Genomic DNA, 14,034 nt, shown 5'->3' on the forward strand with positions numbered 1-14,034 from the left:
GGCTTCGCATCCCCATGTCCAGATCCAAGCTGCTTCTCCTTTCTTTCCTGACCATCCCCGCTCCCTCTGGGCTTCACGCGCCACCTGCTACCTGCCACAGGGATTTTCTCAGGAGCCACCCCACGACTCCCGGAGGGGAAGGTGGTCTCCGCGTCTACAGGAATCCCTGCCGCCCAGTCTCCGGTCGTGGCAACTGCACCCGGCGCCATATTTGCTCCCAGCAGCGAGCTGGGGGCGGACTCCCGGGGCCACCCGCCTCCATGCTGCTCCCCCTGAGGAAGGGAGGGCAGCCCAGGCGCCCTCTGACTCATGCGGCCTCCTGGGCCCACGTTTCCACCTAATTGCCAACTTGCAGCACCTGGGGTGTGGTCATCCCCTCGGGGTGCAGTAACTGTTGCTCTAAGCTCTGACTTTTAGGGTGCCCTGGGCCAGGAGCCTCGGGGTGTCCGCTGGGGTTCTGAGAGCACGTCCACGCCCCCGCAGGGCGCCACGGGAATGGGGGCTCCGAAAGGGGCGTCCCACGCGCCCCAGGTCCTCCTACCAACCCCACCGAAGGCCACAGAGAGCAGAGACGCCCCCATCTGCTACGGGGACGCTCGGCCCGGCCCCCCCGACCACGCTGACCCCACGAGCCCCAGCGCTCCCAGGGGGGCCCTGCTCCTCCCCCCCCGCCACTCCCCACCGCCCCCGCCGCCCCGCCTCCACGCGGGGGGCGGGGCCGAGCGCGCACCGGAAGGGGCGGGGCCGACCGCCGGGCCGGCGGCGCGATTGGCCGGGGCGGGCCTGACGCCGGCCGCCGCTATAAGAGCGGGCGCGCGCCGCCTGCGCCACAGCCTTCGCGGAGAGTCGCCGCGGTTTCCTGCTTCAACAGTGCTTGGACGGAACCCGGCGCTCGTCCCCCCCGCCGCCCGGCCGCCGCCGCCCGCTGCTCCCGCCCACAGCGCCGTCCGATCGCCCCCAGCTCGCCGCCGCCATGACGACCGCGTCCACCTCGCAGGTGCGCCAGAACTACCACCAGGACTCGGAGGCCGCCATCAACCGCCAGATCAACCTGGAGCTCTACGCCTCCTACGTCTACCTGTCCATGGTGAGCGCCGTTGGGCCCGCCGGGGCCGGGGCGGGGCGGGCGCGGGGGCCGGGGGCGGGGCGGGCGCGGGGCGGGCCGGGGGTGTAGCCACCCGCCGCGCGCCCGCCTCCGTGCGCCCTTCTGGAAAATGGAGGCGCTTCGAGGTCTCCCAGGACTTTGCTTGCGCAGACATTCTGGGCAGCTCGCCCTTCCCGATCGCCCCCTAGAAAGGCCGCCTCCTAGGCGAGGGCCGCCCCTCCGCTCCCCTTTCTGTTGAGCGAGGTCCTGACCCCCCGAAACCCCGGGTGGCAGCGCTTGGAACCTGGACAGCCCTGCAGTTGGGAAGGCGGATCTGAGCGTCTCCATCTCTGCGCCCGACCACGTGACCCGAGGCCCTCCGTTTGCCGGGGAACGGGAGTCCCGCAGTCCAACTCCCAGCCCTCTGAAAGTGGCAGAGCCCGCTGGGTAGTGGTGTCGAATAGCGACCTTGGGGGATGGTGCCGAGTGGCTTATCTGCTGTGGGCCGACCACTCCGGGATGGCTGACTCCACCCTCGGCTCTGCTTATCTCTTTGAAGGCCCACTTGAATTGAAGCCTATCTAGAAATCTCCCCTTCTGCTGTCCCAGAGTTGTCTTAATCGCCTGTCTTTGCCCCTGAGTATTTATCTTGTGTCTACTCCTAAGGGCTGTGGCCCTCTAGTTGAACCCTTAGTTCTTGGATAAAGTCCACTAACTGTTATGGGACAAAGAATTTTCCCATGCAGTATCAGTAGAATCAGGTTAAAAGGTGCAGTGGGAGTATTAGTCTCGTGATTGAATAGATTATCCAAGAATAGATTAATTTGAACAGTCCTGAATTTCCATGGCTGCCATTCCATCTTGGAAACACTTGCAGGCATCTAGTGTCTAACAACGTGGTCAGATGTTTGTTTCTACTGTTTACATCAGTCAGCATTGCCCACAGTTGTCCCCTTGCCTAATGGGTCCATTTTAGAAATCCAGCAGTCTGCTGGAAACTGGCAAGCCCATTTGCTCTTTAGAGCTCGTGTTTTAATGCAGGTTCATCTGGGAAGAAGAGCAGAAATACGCCAGCAACCTCTCTTTAGAGTATCAGATTTGGCACTGGACATACGTACTCTCCCTCTGCGCCAGTACAGATCCTTAAGACATTCTGTGCAGGAGGCAATTCTCATGGAATTTTTTTGGTTTCTTATAAAGTTCAAAGGTCCAAGTTTTATTTTTGTAGTTTAGCGTAGCGACTAATTACTGTTGGTTCATTCCAGAAATAATGTGCCCTTAGACACCTATCGTGTCTTGCCTGCCTTTGGTTCTCCCTAACATAATAACATGTTCATGTTCCACTTTCAGTCTTACTACTTTGACCGTGATGATGTGGCTTTGAAGAATTTTGCCAAATATTTTCTTCACCAATCTCATGAGGAGAGGGAACATGCTGAGAAACTGATGAAGCTGCAGAACCAACGAGGTGGCCGCATCTTCCTTCAGGACATCAAGGTGAACAAAAGATGCTAGAGCTGTCATGCTGTGTGAGCTAGCCACCAGTTCTCAGGAACCCGAAATCATACAGACTAGCGGATGCCCTTATAAAATGAGGATATGTCCAGGTTTTGCCTTTTGTGCTTTTTTAGGCCAACCATCTAAGCTAAAGTAGGCAGACAGTAATGGGCAAGGATGCTCCGTCAGAAACTTGTCGGGAAAACTGGGCGTCCCCGCTGCGGAAGCATAGTGGTTACTTGTTAGTGCTGGCTGGTTGCTGTGGGTTAGGGCAGAGACTGCAGGTGCATTGCTCAAACCTCTCTCGTTCAGAAACCCGACCGCGATGACTGGGAGAACGGGCTGAATGCAATGGAGTGCGCCTTACACTTGGAAAAGAGCGTGAATCAGTCACTACTGGAGCTGCACAAACTGGCTACTGACAAAAACGACCCCCATGTGAGTATGGACAGCAGGGAGGTGGGTGGAGATAGAGCTATGCCTTCGGGATAGGGATCGCATATCTATAACTTTCTTCCCCTTTCTGTTTTCTAGTTGTGTGACTTCCTGGAGACTCATTACCTGGATGAGCAGGTGAAATCCATCAAAGAACTGGGTGACCATGTAACCAACTTGCGCAAGATGGGGGCCCCCGAATCTGGCATGGCCGAGTATCTCTTTGACAAGCATACCCTGGGAGACAGTGACAAGAGCTAAGCTAAGCCTTAGGCTGGCTACTCATAGCCAGGGGGTGACTTTCCTGGTCACCAAGGCTGTGCATGCATGTTGGGGTTACCTTTACCTTTTCTATAAGTTGTACCAAAACATCTACGTATAGCTTTCATTTGTACCATTCCTTCAAATAAAGCAATTTGGTACCCGTTGTTTTTTTGCAGTCTTGGTAGAAATACATCTCTGCCATCTTTTTGCTACATTTTTAGGTTCCACAGTTAAACTTGTCAAAATGGGAAACTCCTAGGACGATCTGTATTTATTAATAAACTAGTTTGGGGAAAATACCAAGGCTCTCGGCTATCACAGTCACACAGGACTAACGGACTGCTGGGTCTGTGTAGGTGTTCTGGATACATGCTTCAGTGCTTCCTTGCTAGCTTGCACAGTGTTTATGTATGACAGGCATTTTACAGGCTTCAGTAGTCCTGAAAGTACTGACGTTCATTACCCGTTCAGCTAACCATTTCATTCACGCTGTCAGTCTTCAGCACACAGCTTCAGGGTCGTGACTCACGGCACCCCACGTGGTGCAGGAAGGGCCCGGCCAGTGAAGCGTCCCCCTTGACCAGAGGCTAGGACGCGGCATCATCCCTGTGGAGAGTTTGGTCAAGTGTATGACGTGAGAGTAGGAACTGCATTTCAGTCTAAAGTACTGGCAGCAGGAAGGCAGCACACTTGAAATAAAAACCAGTGAGGCAGTGAACAGAGACTGCGGGACCGCCCGTGTCCTCCCTGGCTGTGCTAAGGTGTTTTCTTAGACAAGCTTGGAGGTGGTTGGTTCTTGTCAAGACGGGTTGGAACCCTTTTAGTAGTGAATCACAGGGCCGTGGCTTCTGAGAATCTAGAAATAGGAAGTTGACACTCCGGCTCCCTGCACGTGACGAGGGGTGGGGTAGGGTAAACAACTGGGTGGGTGTCCAGAACTGGAAGAAAGGGAAACTTACGGTTTGCTACAGCTTTGGGGAGGCCCCTAAATAAACACAAAAAACAGTTGAGTTCAGAAATCTTGGAGGGGGCTCCCAAAGTAATAAGATCCCCCCCAAGCCCTGGCTGGCCTCAACATCAGTCAGTTCCCAAGGTCCAGGCAGCCTCCCACAGTTCAGGCCTGCCGCGCTGGGTGATGATGAGGAAGTGCACAGATGCACTAAGTTGCAGCCCAGAGCCCCCACTTCTGTCAGGATTTTCTGCCCTTGCACAAAGTGAGCTGCACCCAGTGCTGACACCCCAGTTAGGTCTGGCCTTAGCGGCCCTTCCAGTGTCATCCCTGTTTGTGCAACCTCAGCTTCCTTCACTGGGTCCCTGGGAACTCTTCCTGGTGATGATGGCAGGTTGTCAGTGGAATGAACCTGGCACCCAGTTTGTCTCCAGGGCCCCTGCCTAAGTGGCCAGGTGTGTTCCCCGAGCCAGTGTGGGATACACACACAGGCTGCTCTGGCAGTGACAGCCACTGGAGATGGAAGCACAGCAGGCTCAGGTCTAGGGGGGCTGGGAAGGCCTCCCCCAGGGAGGTGCAGTGATCCCTGTGTGGGTAGAGGACAGACGTGGTTTCCAAGGTCCAAGGGGGATCTCCAGGCCCATCGAGTACAGTGTGTGTGTTGCTTGTAGATTGTTCCAAATGTGATTCTATGAGATGAAGTTTCGGCGCCTCTGACGTGTTGGTCAGGTTAAACTCCACAGTTTTCCTTTCATGAGAATACAATTCTGGGTGCTCCATGGAGGCCCCAACACTCTCTGGGAGCAACGCAAAACTGTTCTTGTTCCCAGTAGCCACAGGCTGTCCTCTCTGGTCTGGGACAGCACCCTCTATGCCTGGCACCCCGTGAAGCCTTGAGGGTGCTGGCTCTTCAGGTGGGAACAGAGGGCTGGGGCTGAGGGGTGTCTGCCGGGTGCTGGGGTACCTTGACTTCCCAGAGTGCGGCAGTCTGGAAGCCATCCTGCCCCTTCATTTTCCAGGCCTGGCTGTCTCCCTGGCCCCAAGCCTTCTGTCCAGCCCTCAGAGGGTGGGCATGCTGGCCCTCACCAAGGATGTCTTTCTTGGGCCCAAGGAGTTTGGTCTTGGAGTTTGTCCTGCGGGGTTGGTAGTTGTGGGAGTGCAGCTCTAGAAAGCGGCCGACGATGCTGGTGTGAGGGTGCTCCTGTTCCGGCTGAAACTCCATATCTCTCTTGTGCATACTGGAAAGAAGTGGGGGACTCAGAGTTGCGGGGTGGAAAAGGCCCGACTTGACTTCACCCTTACACCCTTCCCCTTCTCCCTCCCTCTGGTCCAAGGCCAAGAACACACTGTCTTCCTCACAGGGCCCCAACTCACCTCTTTCCTGACTCATCCTGAACCTCCCCATGACCCCCCTCTTGGATGGGGCCCAGCTCACCTCACTGTTCTGTGGCTCCTCCTTGCCCATATGAACATGCAAACTTCCTAGCCTGGCATTTTAAGACTCCCTCTCCAGCACCCACATCTTTAACACGCCCACTCCTGGCAATCTGAACTCCCCAGGAGTGATCAGGGCAAGTCGGGTGTATGGTTCCCACTGGAAAGCAGCATCCACAAGAAGAGAAAGCCAGGGCCTCCCTGGTGGTGCAAGAGGCTAAGACGCAGCTCTATGAAGCCTTCCACAGCTGCTGCAGCACGAGTTCCATCCCCACGTGGCGGGGCAGACCTCTCCTGACGTCTCGCTGCTCCCCTCAGCAGTGTATTTCACTCAGTCTGCCTGTTCTGCTCCTCACTCTGTCTCTGGTGAATCCTCTCACCCCCACACATCTGGCCTGTGCCCCAGCTCTTGTATGCATAAATAAATAAATCTTTAAAAAAAGAAAGCCCACCTGCCCCAGAACGTGGTCACCCCTTGCCCATGTGCAGACTGTCCCCAAGCTTAGAGGCCCAGCTGGAGGCCACCTCCAGAACGCTGTGGGGACCTCTGCCCTGACTGCGGCCCGTTCCCGGGCATCCAGTACTCTGGACCAGAGTTTAGGCCTCGGCGCGGGCTCCCTCACTAAACTGTGTTCCTCAGAAGCCAGGGCATGCATTACTCTTCTCTGTCCACATGCCCCACCCGCCCTTGCGCTGCATGGGGGCCATGTAGACCAGCTCCACACACTCTATGGGCCAGGCAGAACCAAAGGCACCTCCAGAAAAGCTTCTGGCCTGAGCAAGCCTCCATCCTTCATTTGCTCACTTTTCCAAAGCCTCGCACGCCAGCAGGAAGTCCAGCTGATGCTAACTATAGCTAATTGACTAATTTTTCGCAGAGGTGAGAGAAAACCATGCTTAATGCTATAGAAGAAAACCTGGATGGCATGACCTGGCTCACACCAAACCTTCTCCAAAGTCCTCTCCATCCAGCATCCTGGGGAGAGAGGGTGTCTGGACAGCCCTGTAGCCCACGCTAGTCGAATCAGGGGAGCCGGATCCATGAAAGTTTGGAGGGTTTGGCTGCTGTGGGTGACCAGAAACTCTCTCTGTAGCACAAAGTCCACTCAGAAGGCACCTGAGATGACCAGCCTCCTGGTGGGCATGCTTGCTGCCCTCCGCCATCGCAGGGATCCCCACTTCCACTACTCATCCAAACACTCTGGCTCATCAGAAAACAGTTCTGGACCAGAATCAGGAGCCAGCTCGACACCCGGTCAGGGACGGCCACTGACTAGATCCCTTCTCTTCTGGGGCTCAGTTTCCAGCCCTGAAAACATGGTGGTTCCTGGAAGCATGAGAGGTTTAGGTGAAGAGCCCTGGTGGCTGCAGGAGTCCTTAAGCAGTACAAGGCCAGGGTCAAGGGCCTTGTCAAGGTGTGGAGGTCAAGGGGTGGAGGTTCATACCTTGCTAGCTCTGTGACCTTGGACTAGGGGACTTACTTCACTTTCCCAGACCTGCAATTAGTCATCTGGAAACTGGACATCACAAAATAGGGCTACTGAGAGAGTAGAAACAGTTATTTATTTTATAAAGTTCTTAGTATACTGCCCGGCACATAGTAAGCCCGCAGTATTAACTAGTGCTACCTGGAGTTCTTTGGCAGCTCCTTGCACGTGGGGTTTTCTACCCACCAAAGGAGTTCCCTGGCACGGCCCACCTGATGTTGAAAGTGGAGCCAAAAAAGAAGGATCTTCGAGACTGGGCGGAAGCAGCTGTGTAGCGGGGGTGTGATTCTAGCTCATTCCAGTACATATCCCGCTCCATGGGGGGCAGGTCCTGGTGCATCTCATCCACAGCTGAGAGAGACACCTGGTCACTAGGTGACCAGGCAGGACCATGAACTTGCCTGAGGATTCGGAAAGGTCAGTTCTCTCCCTCTGAAGTGGAGAAACTGATGCCTACTTGCAGCCTCAAAAACTGGGCGAGGGCCTCCCCTGGTGGCGCAGCAGTTGAGTGCTGGGTTGTGAGGCTGCCCGCAGCCTCTGCAGCGCCAGTTCGATCCCGGGCCACTGGCGAGGGTCCCACAAAAATAAATAAATAAATAAATAAATAAATAAAAATTAATTAATTAAAAACTCTTAAAAAAAAAACAACTGGGTGAGTTGGGGGGGAGGTAATACACTGTGTGGGGTCCCCCCTCTCTGGGTCCAGCTTGGGGAGGGTCCACAGGACAGGTTCCCCTCCCCCCATGCCTGCAAACTCCTGTCAACAATCCAGTTGGTCTCAAAGTCATCATCATCCTCTCCAAAGGGGCTGATGAGCTGCTCTGCCACCTGGGGACAGGTGAGGCCCTGGAAATCCTCAGGACACCCTTGCAGCTTGCTTCCCACCCCTCAACCTGGACATCTGCCATGTCCACCTCCTCCCGATGCCCTTCCTGCCTGAGCCACAGTGCCAGGCACATGGGCAGCCACACACATCTGCCTTCCCTTCTGGATGCCCAGGCCGACCCCTCCGACTCTCCAGAGCCAGCCTCTCCCCCAGTTGCCCAGAGCTGTTCTTGGGGTGTCACTCAGCCAAATCCTTCCTTTACCTCACCGTGCTCCCCTGGAACCGTGTAATTCTATGCACACATTCATCTTTTTACTCATTCACGTCTTCAAACATTCACTTATGCATTATTTCCCCAAGCAACCGAGATAGATGCTGAGGCTATGCTGAGTGCAAGGGTGGACCAAGTGGAGAGACTCCTGGACACTGTCCTCTGAGCTCCCCTGACAAAGTCTGCAGTGATGACGAGCTTTTTTAAGGGCTCAGGAGACATTATGCAAGTCACTGGGGCACCACTGCACAATTGCAAAGCAAAAAGATGGGGGTGACGGGGTCTGGTTTGATCTGGGATGGGAGGTGACTCTGTGTGTGTGTGTGTGTGTGTGTCTGTGTGTGTAATATGGACAGGATTCAGGCCCAAGTTCCTGCTGGGCCCACAGAAACCTCTGAGCTCAACAATTAGTTCCTGAGTACCTACTATGTGCTGTTTGGTTGAGCACATGAGAGGGGTCTATCTTGGTAACCAAGACCAAGTTAGACAAGGCCCACAGAAGGTCTTATGGGCTGGAAATCGGAAACGGCGGAGGGGGGCGGGTTTGGAGAGGGGGTTAAACCCTTGTTCCTCACTAGGTCCCAAGGCTCCACCCATGTTGCCCCCACTCCCACACGACCTCGTTCCACTCCCCCCCTCCTCACCCCTCCAGGGTTCTTAGCCGCCCTCAACTCCTGGCCTCCAGAGTCGGCTCCTATCTTCCCCCCGCCCCCATTTCTGGCACCAGACTCTGCTCCATTCAAGTGGGCCCCCAGGTCTTCATCCAAATCCCACCCAAACCTCAGCACTGGGCTTCTGGCTCCACCCCCTCGGCGCCGGCCCCGCCCACCTGCCTTCACCTGGGCTGGGTGCCTGGGTGCCTGGGAGCGCATGAGGGGCCGCTGCAGCCGGCCCCACCGGTCCTTGCCTTCCACGATGGTCGACATCAGGTTCACGAGGTGATCGGGCCACAGCATGTTCTTGTACTGGCTCCACCAACGGGTCACGTAGAAACCTGGGCGAGAGGACGCAGGGTGCTGCGGGCCAGGGCCCAGGTGGAGGCCACAGCCCTGGACTGCGACGTCCAGTCTCTCCACCTGGCTGCCGGGCTGGGGGTGGGGGTTGCTGTCTAGCCCAGAAGTCCACCGGACCCTTGGGCACGAGGCGCCAGGGCTGTAACGTGATGCCTTGACCACGAGGGTCTTGAGGGCCAAGAGCGGGATGTCCTCCCTGGCGTCTAACTGAAGTCTTTCTGGCTGCAGTCTCCCCAGTTCCCTCGACTACCAAGAAGCATGTGCCTTGCCCCCCTCACTCCTGGTGGTTCGCCCGCCTGGAGCCTGGAGCAGCTGCCCAGACCCCAGCAGGAAGGGGCAGCTCATCCAGAATGAAGGAGATGGGGATGAGCAGGATGTAGCCGTCGCAGTACAGACTTAGCTTCTCAAACATCGCCTGCTGGTCCTCCTTTACCTCAGAGGATGTTTCTGTGGAGGGCGGTTGGGGGTGTGTAGATGGGGGACAGGGCTCACACTGGCCTGGGCTCAGCCAGGGCGGGGCAGGAGTGCGGTGCCTCTGTGCCACCCCACATCTTCCCTGTCTATCTCACGGCCCTGCTTGCACCCCTGCTTGGTGCTGAGCCAGGCCCCACCCTCTGGCAACTCAGAACCCCAACGGGACCTCTTTCCCTGGCTGGAGGAGGCCCCCTCAGGGGTTTTCTTGAGGTGAAGCAAGGTTCCCCCTAGAGGAGTCAGTTTGAGGCTCCAGTGGCCCTTTTCAAGGATCTGAAGGACAGTTGTTTCAAAGCAGATTAAACAAGGGGTGTTTGGGCTTACACCCTAGTTGTTGTATGCATAAACAAATACAAATAAATCTTTAAAAATAAGTAAACAAGAAGCCATTGTAGAGAGGGGTGACATGGCAGCACACAGAAGGTTTTGGGGGGCACTGAAAGTTCTAGACAAACTGTAATGGCAGGCGCATGTCATTACCCATTTGTCCAAACCCATATAAAGCATAATGTCAAGAGTGAACCCCAATGTCAGCTAACCCTAATGTCACTTAGGGTGATAAAGGTATGTCACGTGGGTTCCACCATTATGACCCCTCTGCTGCGGGATGATGATGGGGGGCGTGTGTATGAGTGTGGGTGGCGGACAGGAGAACTCTCTCTTCCTTCTGCTCAATTTTGCTCTGAACCTAAAACTGCTCTAAAACCTAATTTTCTTTAGAAAGTATACTGGTGCCCCAGAAAATCCATTGTGCCTTGGCATGAGTGTTATGGCGAACTCCAGAACTGTAGGTGTTTGCTATTTCTCAATCCATTGTAGTCAGCAATGCTTCTTCCACTTAAAATGCTCTATGATTACATCTGTCTTACAGTTTATGTTTAGATAAACATTCTCTATGGGGTGCAGTGGGGGAGTACAGTGTGGGCCGGGGAACATGTGTGGGATTCAGGAAAACAGGCTGGCTGAGTGGGATCAAGGAAGGTTGGGTTCCAGATCCCCTCCCGGGTTGGAGGAAGGAGTGGTGTCTGAGAACCCCCCCATGACTGTCCTCCCATTCCGCCTCCTTTTCCCTTCTCCCCCACCCCCTGGGCATGGCCACAAGCTAAGCTCAGCCTTACAGGTCTCTGGGACACTGACCCTCTAGATGCTGGGAGGCACCCAAGAGCTCCATGCCCCTCCCAGACTCCAGCCCCATCCATCCGCCTATACCTGTAAATGAAAAGGCTGGTGTAGTAACCGGTCAGGAAGATGAGGATCTCTCCATAGAGCAGCTTGTAGATGCTGCCTCGCCAGCACAGCAGCAGGCGGGAGGAGGAGCCCAAGCGGGCATTAGCCACTGTGGTGGAGTAGGTGACGGTCACGGCCAGGCGCTGGGCTGCAGCAGGCGGGCTTGGGGCCTGGTGGACAGACAGGCAGAAAGAAAGACTGATAGGGGTCCGGAGAGAGCAGGGTCCCAGCCTATCTGGGGCTCAGGGGTGACCTTAGCCAGGACACTTTCCACTCTGGGCCTCAGCACTCCCGTCTGGAACCCCGCTGCCTGTGGGAGGTAGGTGGCAGGGACGCGAGGACAGAGACTGCTCACTCAAGCAGGTCGTGCCCTCACATCTTTTCATTTTATTTGACAATTTTTTTTTCTCCCCCCACCTACCCCCTTGACCCTTACTCTGGTCCTCCTCCCTCTTAACCTCAGAACCTCACTTGAGTTATCCCTTCCCCAGTTCATAACTAATTTGCTTTATCAATTCAGTTGATTCCTTACGTTACTCATGCATGAGAAAATGCCCACGACTTGACTTGATCTTTGTCATTTGCTTTGCTGCTCATCATTCCCTCAAGCTCCTTCCATTTTGCATTAGGTGGCAACAGCTCCTTATGGTGGAACAGCATCCATGGTGGACAGACACCTCTTCTCCATCCAAATCTCTGTTGGTGGGCTCTTAGGTTGTTTCCAAATCCTGCCTATTGTAAATAAAGCCAATAAACACTGTGGAACATGTACTTTTTTGAGTTGATGGCTTCAAATTCATTGGGTAGATGCCCAACAGCGGGATGGCTGGATCATGTGGTATATCCATTTTTAGTTTTTGAAGGTAGGTCCAGACTGCTATGCCCTCCAATTTTAGGACACTGTGCTTGGTCTTCTGGGCTGAGCCCATCTGATTCATAAGCTCCCGAGCTTCTTCAACTACCCTGGAGCAAGAACTGGAAAGGAAGGGCCCTGGTCAGCCTGGTCCACCCTCCTAGCGGCAGGGCCCAGACCAGACCCCTCAGCAGAGATAACCAAATAAGGGTGGCCCAGAGTCTTCCCACCTGCAGATCACCCTGCCCGGAGGGTGTTCTTCCTCATCTAACTGTGGGCTCATGCCTACTTCAGGTTACCCTCAGAAGGGGTGTCCCCAACCATGCTACCAGGATGAGTGCCACTCATCCTGGCCTACTGTCCCCTCACCTAGCTTGTATCATGTTCTACTTGAACTTACATTTTGCTGGGTGTCTGCTTGCTTACTGCCTAGTCCTTCCGAGGATGGACACTTGTGTTCCTCCACCCCCCCACACACACACACACGCACTTAGGGGTCCACACTGCCCACATGTGAGCTGAGCGGTCACTTGATTCTCCTGCACCACGGTCCACAAAGGAGCGCTGGTGTTGGTCCCTCCTCCTAATCTGCTCTTAAGCAGCAGCCAGCACAGTCCAGCCAGGGCCCCTCTAATTCCTTCCTCTGGGGCTGAGCCAGGGCTGGGATTTGGGGCAACTCCCTGCCCCCATAGGTCCTGCCAATCTGCCATTTTTCTAGGCTCTAGAATCCGGGGCTGGAGGGACCTGTGCAGCCCGCCCGAGCTCCTGCAGGAGCGCTGTGGGAGCGGCCCACCTGCTCCTGGAGTCTCGGGCCTGGCCGGGCGGGGCTTTGGCCGCGGAAAGAACAGCGGCCACAGCCCAGGTCCTGGCTCCTAGGACTCTGCGCCCTGAGTGTCCCGGGAGACGGCTCCGCTCCTCCTGGGCTTCCCGTCCCTTATCTGAGGAGGGCGGCGTTGACTTTGCGCAGCCGGCGCCAGAACGCCACAGCCCCGCTTTCCTCGCGAGCCGCGGAGCAGACCTGATGAGCTCTGATTGGCTGCCGCTGAGCGCATAGGTTATGTGGGCTGTGATTGGCTGGCAGGACCCCGTCAGTAGTTGCTACCGCGCCTTGGGGGCGGGGCCTCGGGCGGCATGACTCAGCATCCCTGGCTGCCGCCTCTGGCTCGCTGCCCCAGGTGCGAAAAGCGGGTGTGGCCGGTCCCCAAGGGCAGATGGCCGGTGTCTCAGCGCAGGGGATGCATCCTGGCCCACCAGTCTACGCGAGGGCTGATCGTGGTGGTGGGTGTCCGCACCTGCTGTCTCCCGGTGGCTCTCGGCCTGCAGTGGCCACGCGGATGGCCCTGGGTGTTGTGCCCAGCGTCGACCAGTGCAGCCCCCAAGGACACACAGACAGCCGCTGCAAGAACATGAAGGAGTTTATTACGGGCTCGAGTCCGGGCCCACGACATGCACCGATGTAACGGTGGTGGTCGGGAGCCCTGAACAAAGGGAACAGGGATCTTATATAGGGTTACAACCAGATCTCTAAAAATTAAATCATGTTGGCAAACATTCATTGGTTACACAGGTGCATTTCCTAACAGCGGTGGGTGCACAGTTTCAGTTTTTGAGCTGATTGGTCACATCAAGATGCAGCTCTATTTTATGGCTAGTTTGACCCTATTAGTGGCCTGAATTGCTGGGCTCCACTGTGGCTAGCCGACTGAGATAAGGCCAGAGTGGGGTGGGGGTCGAACTCTGGAATGCAGTCTTTTCCCGGGACAGCAAGACCTGAAATTCTAAAACAGCAGTTACACAAAAAATGACAAAGCAATGGCTAAGAATACTTATGCTTGGTTCCACACCGGGCACTTGCTGGCAAATGCAGGCCACTGTCCCGCAGCCACATTGGGATTGTGGGCGATGTGTGCTCAACATCTTGGCTTTATAATGCTCCGCTGGGAAGTGTTCTTTCACCGTGACCTTGGGTCCTTCTCCAAGCACAGTGAACAATTGCGTCTCTTGCTCTAACGAGGGAGTCTCCTGGGTGTTCAGGGACACCTTGAAGGGTGAAGGGCGATTTGCTGCATCCCTGCCACCCTGCTGTGGCAAACAGCCTTCTCGTGGCTGTTCGCCACTGTTTCCTCATCTGTGAATTGGGATCATAAAATGCCACCTCAGGGTGAGAATGATGGCTGGGTAATGTTTCTGGGTAATGATGGTTGGGTAATGGGAACCAGCTGC

General features: G+C 55.7%; 3 protein-coding genes across 3 annotated transcripts; 1 reads left to right on the forward strand and 2 right to left on the reverse strand.

Annotated features, from left to right (window-relative positions):
* Window positions 1-934: 934 nt before the first annotated feature.
* Window positions 935-3,601, forward strand: FTH1 (ferritin heavy chain 1). The gene is made up of 4 exons (XM_037517826.2): window positions 935-1,087; window positions 2,435-2,581; window positions 2,894-3,019; window positions 3,116-3,601. Exons 1-4 carry the CDS (start codon window positions 974-976, stop codon window positions 3,275-3,277), a joined length of 549 nt encoding a protein of 182 aa, XP_037373723.1. The 5' UTR covers window positions 935-973; the 3' UTR covers window positions 3,278-3,601.
* A 1,031-nt stretch (window positions 3,602-4,632) lies between these two features.
* LOC119250120 (bestrophin-1) lies at window positions 4,633-7,730 on the reverse strand. Its single transcript, XM_037517830.2, is given in 4 exon segments — window positions 4,633-4,735; window positions 4,737-5,202; window positions 5,204-5,467; window positions 7,363-7,730. Coding segments are annotated over 4 exon segments (921 nt in total). The 5' UTR covers window positions 7,491-7,730; the 3' UTR covers window positions 4,633-4,672.
* A 1,022-nt stretch (window positions 7,731-8,752) lies between these two features.
* On the reverse strand, window positions 8,753-12,808 carry LOC129146122 (bestrophin-1-like). Its single transcript, XM_054697553.1, has 5 exons — window positions 12,605-12,808; window positions 11,491-11,933; window positions 10,941-11,128; window positions 9,155-9,241; window positions 8,753-8,759 (listed from the first exon to the last, which is right to left on the reverse strand). Exons 2-5 carry the CDS (start codon window positions 11,497-11,499, stop codon window positions 8,753-8,755), a joined length of 291 nt encoding a protein of 96 aa, XP_054553528.1. The 5' UTR covers window positions 11,500-11,933; window positions 12,605-12,808.
* Between the last annotated feature and the right edge of the window lie 1,226 nt (window positions 12,809-14,034).

Source organism: Talpa occidentalis, unplaced genomic scaffold, assembly GCF_014898055.3.
Source record: "Talpa occidentalis isolate TD23 unplaced genomic scaffold, MPIMG_talOcc4v2.1 talOcc4.17, whole genome shotgun sequence".
NCBI classification, from domain to species: Eukaryota; Metazoa; Chordata; class Mammalia; order Eulipotyphla; family Talpidae; genus Talpa; species Talpa occidentalis.

What these genes read in the sequence shown, in the direction of transcription:
- FTH1 (XM_037517826.2), top strand. Translation starts at nt 974, where the DNA reads ATGACGACCGCGTCCACCTCGCAGGTGCGCCAGAACTACCACCAGGAC. An exon ending in CCTACGTCTACCTGTCCATG is followed by an intron (nt 1,088 to 2,434) that starts GTGAGCGCCGTT and finishes TTCCACTTTCAG; the next exon opens with TCTTACTACTTTGACCGTGA. An exon ending in CTGACAAAAACGACCCCCAT is followed by an intron (nt 3,020 to 3,115) that starts GTGAGTATGGAC and finishes TCTGTTTTCTAG; the next exon opens with TTGTGTGACTTCCTGGAGAC.
- LOC129146122 (XM_054697553.1), bottom strand. An exon ending in ACCAGCCTTTTCATTTACAG is followed by an intron (nt 9,242 to 10,940) that starts GTATAGGCGGAT and finishes CCTCTCGCCCAG; the next exon opens with GTTTCTACGTGACCCGTTGG.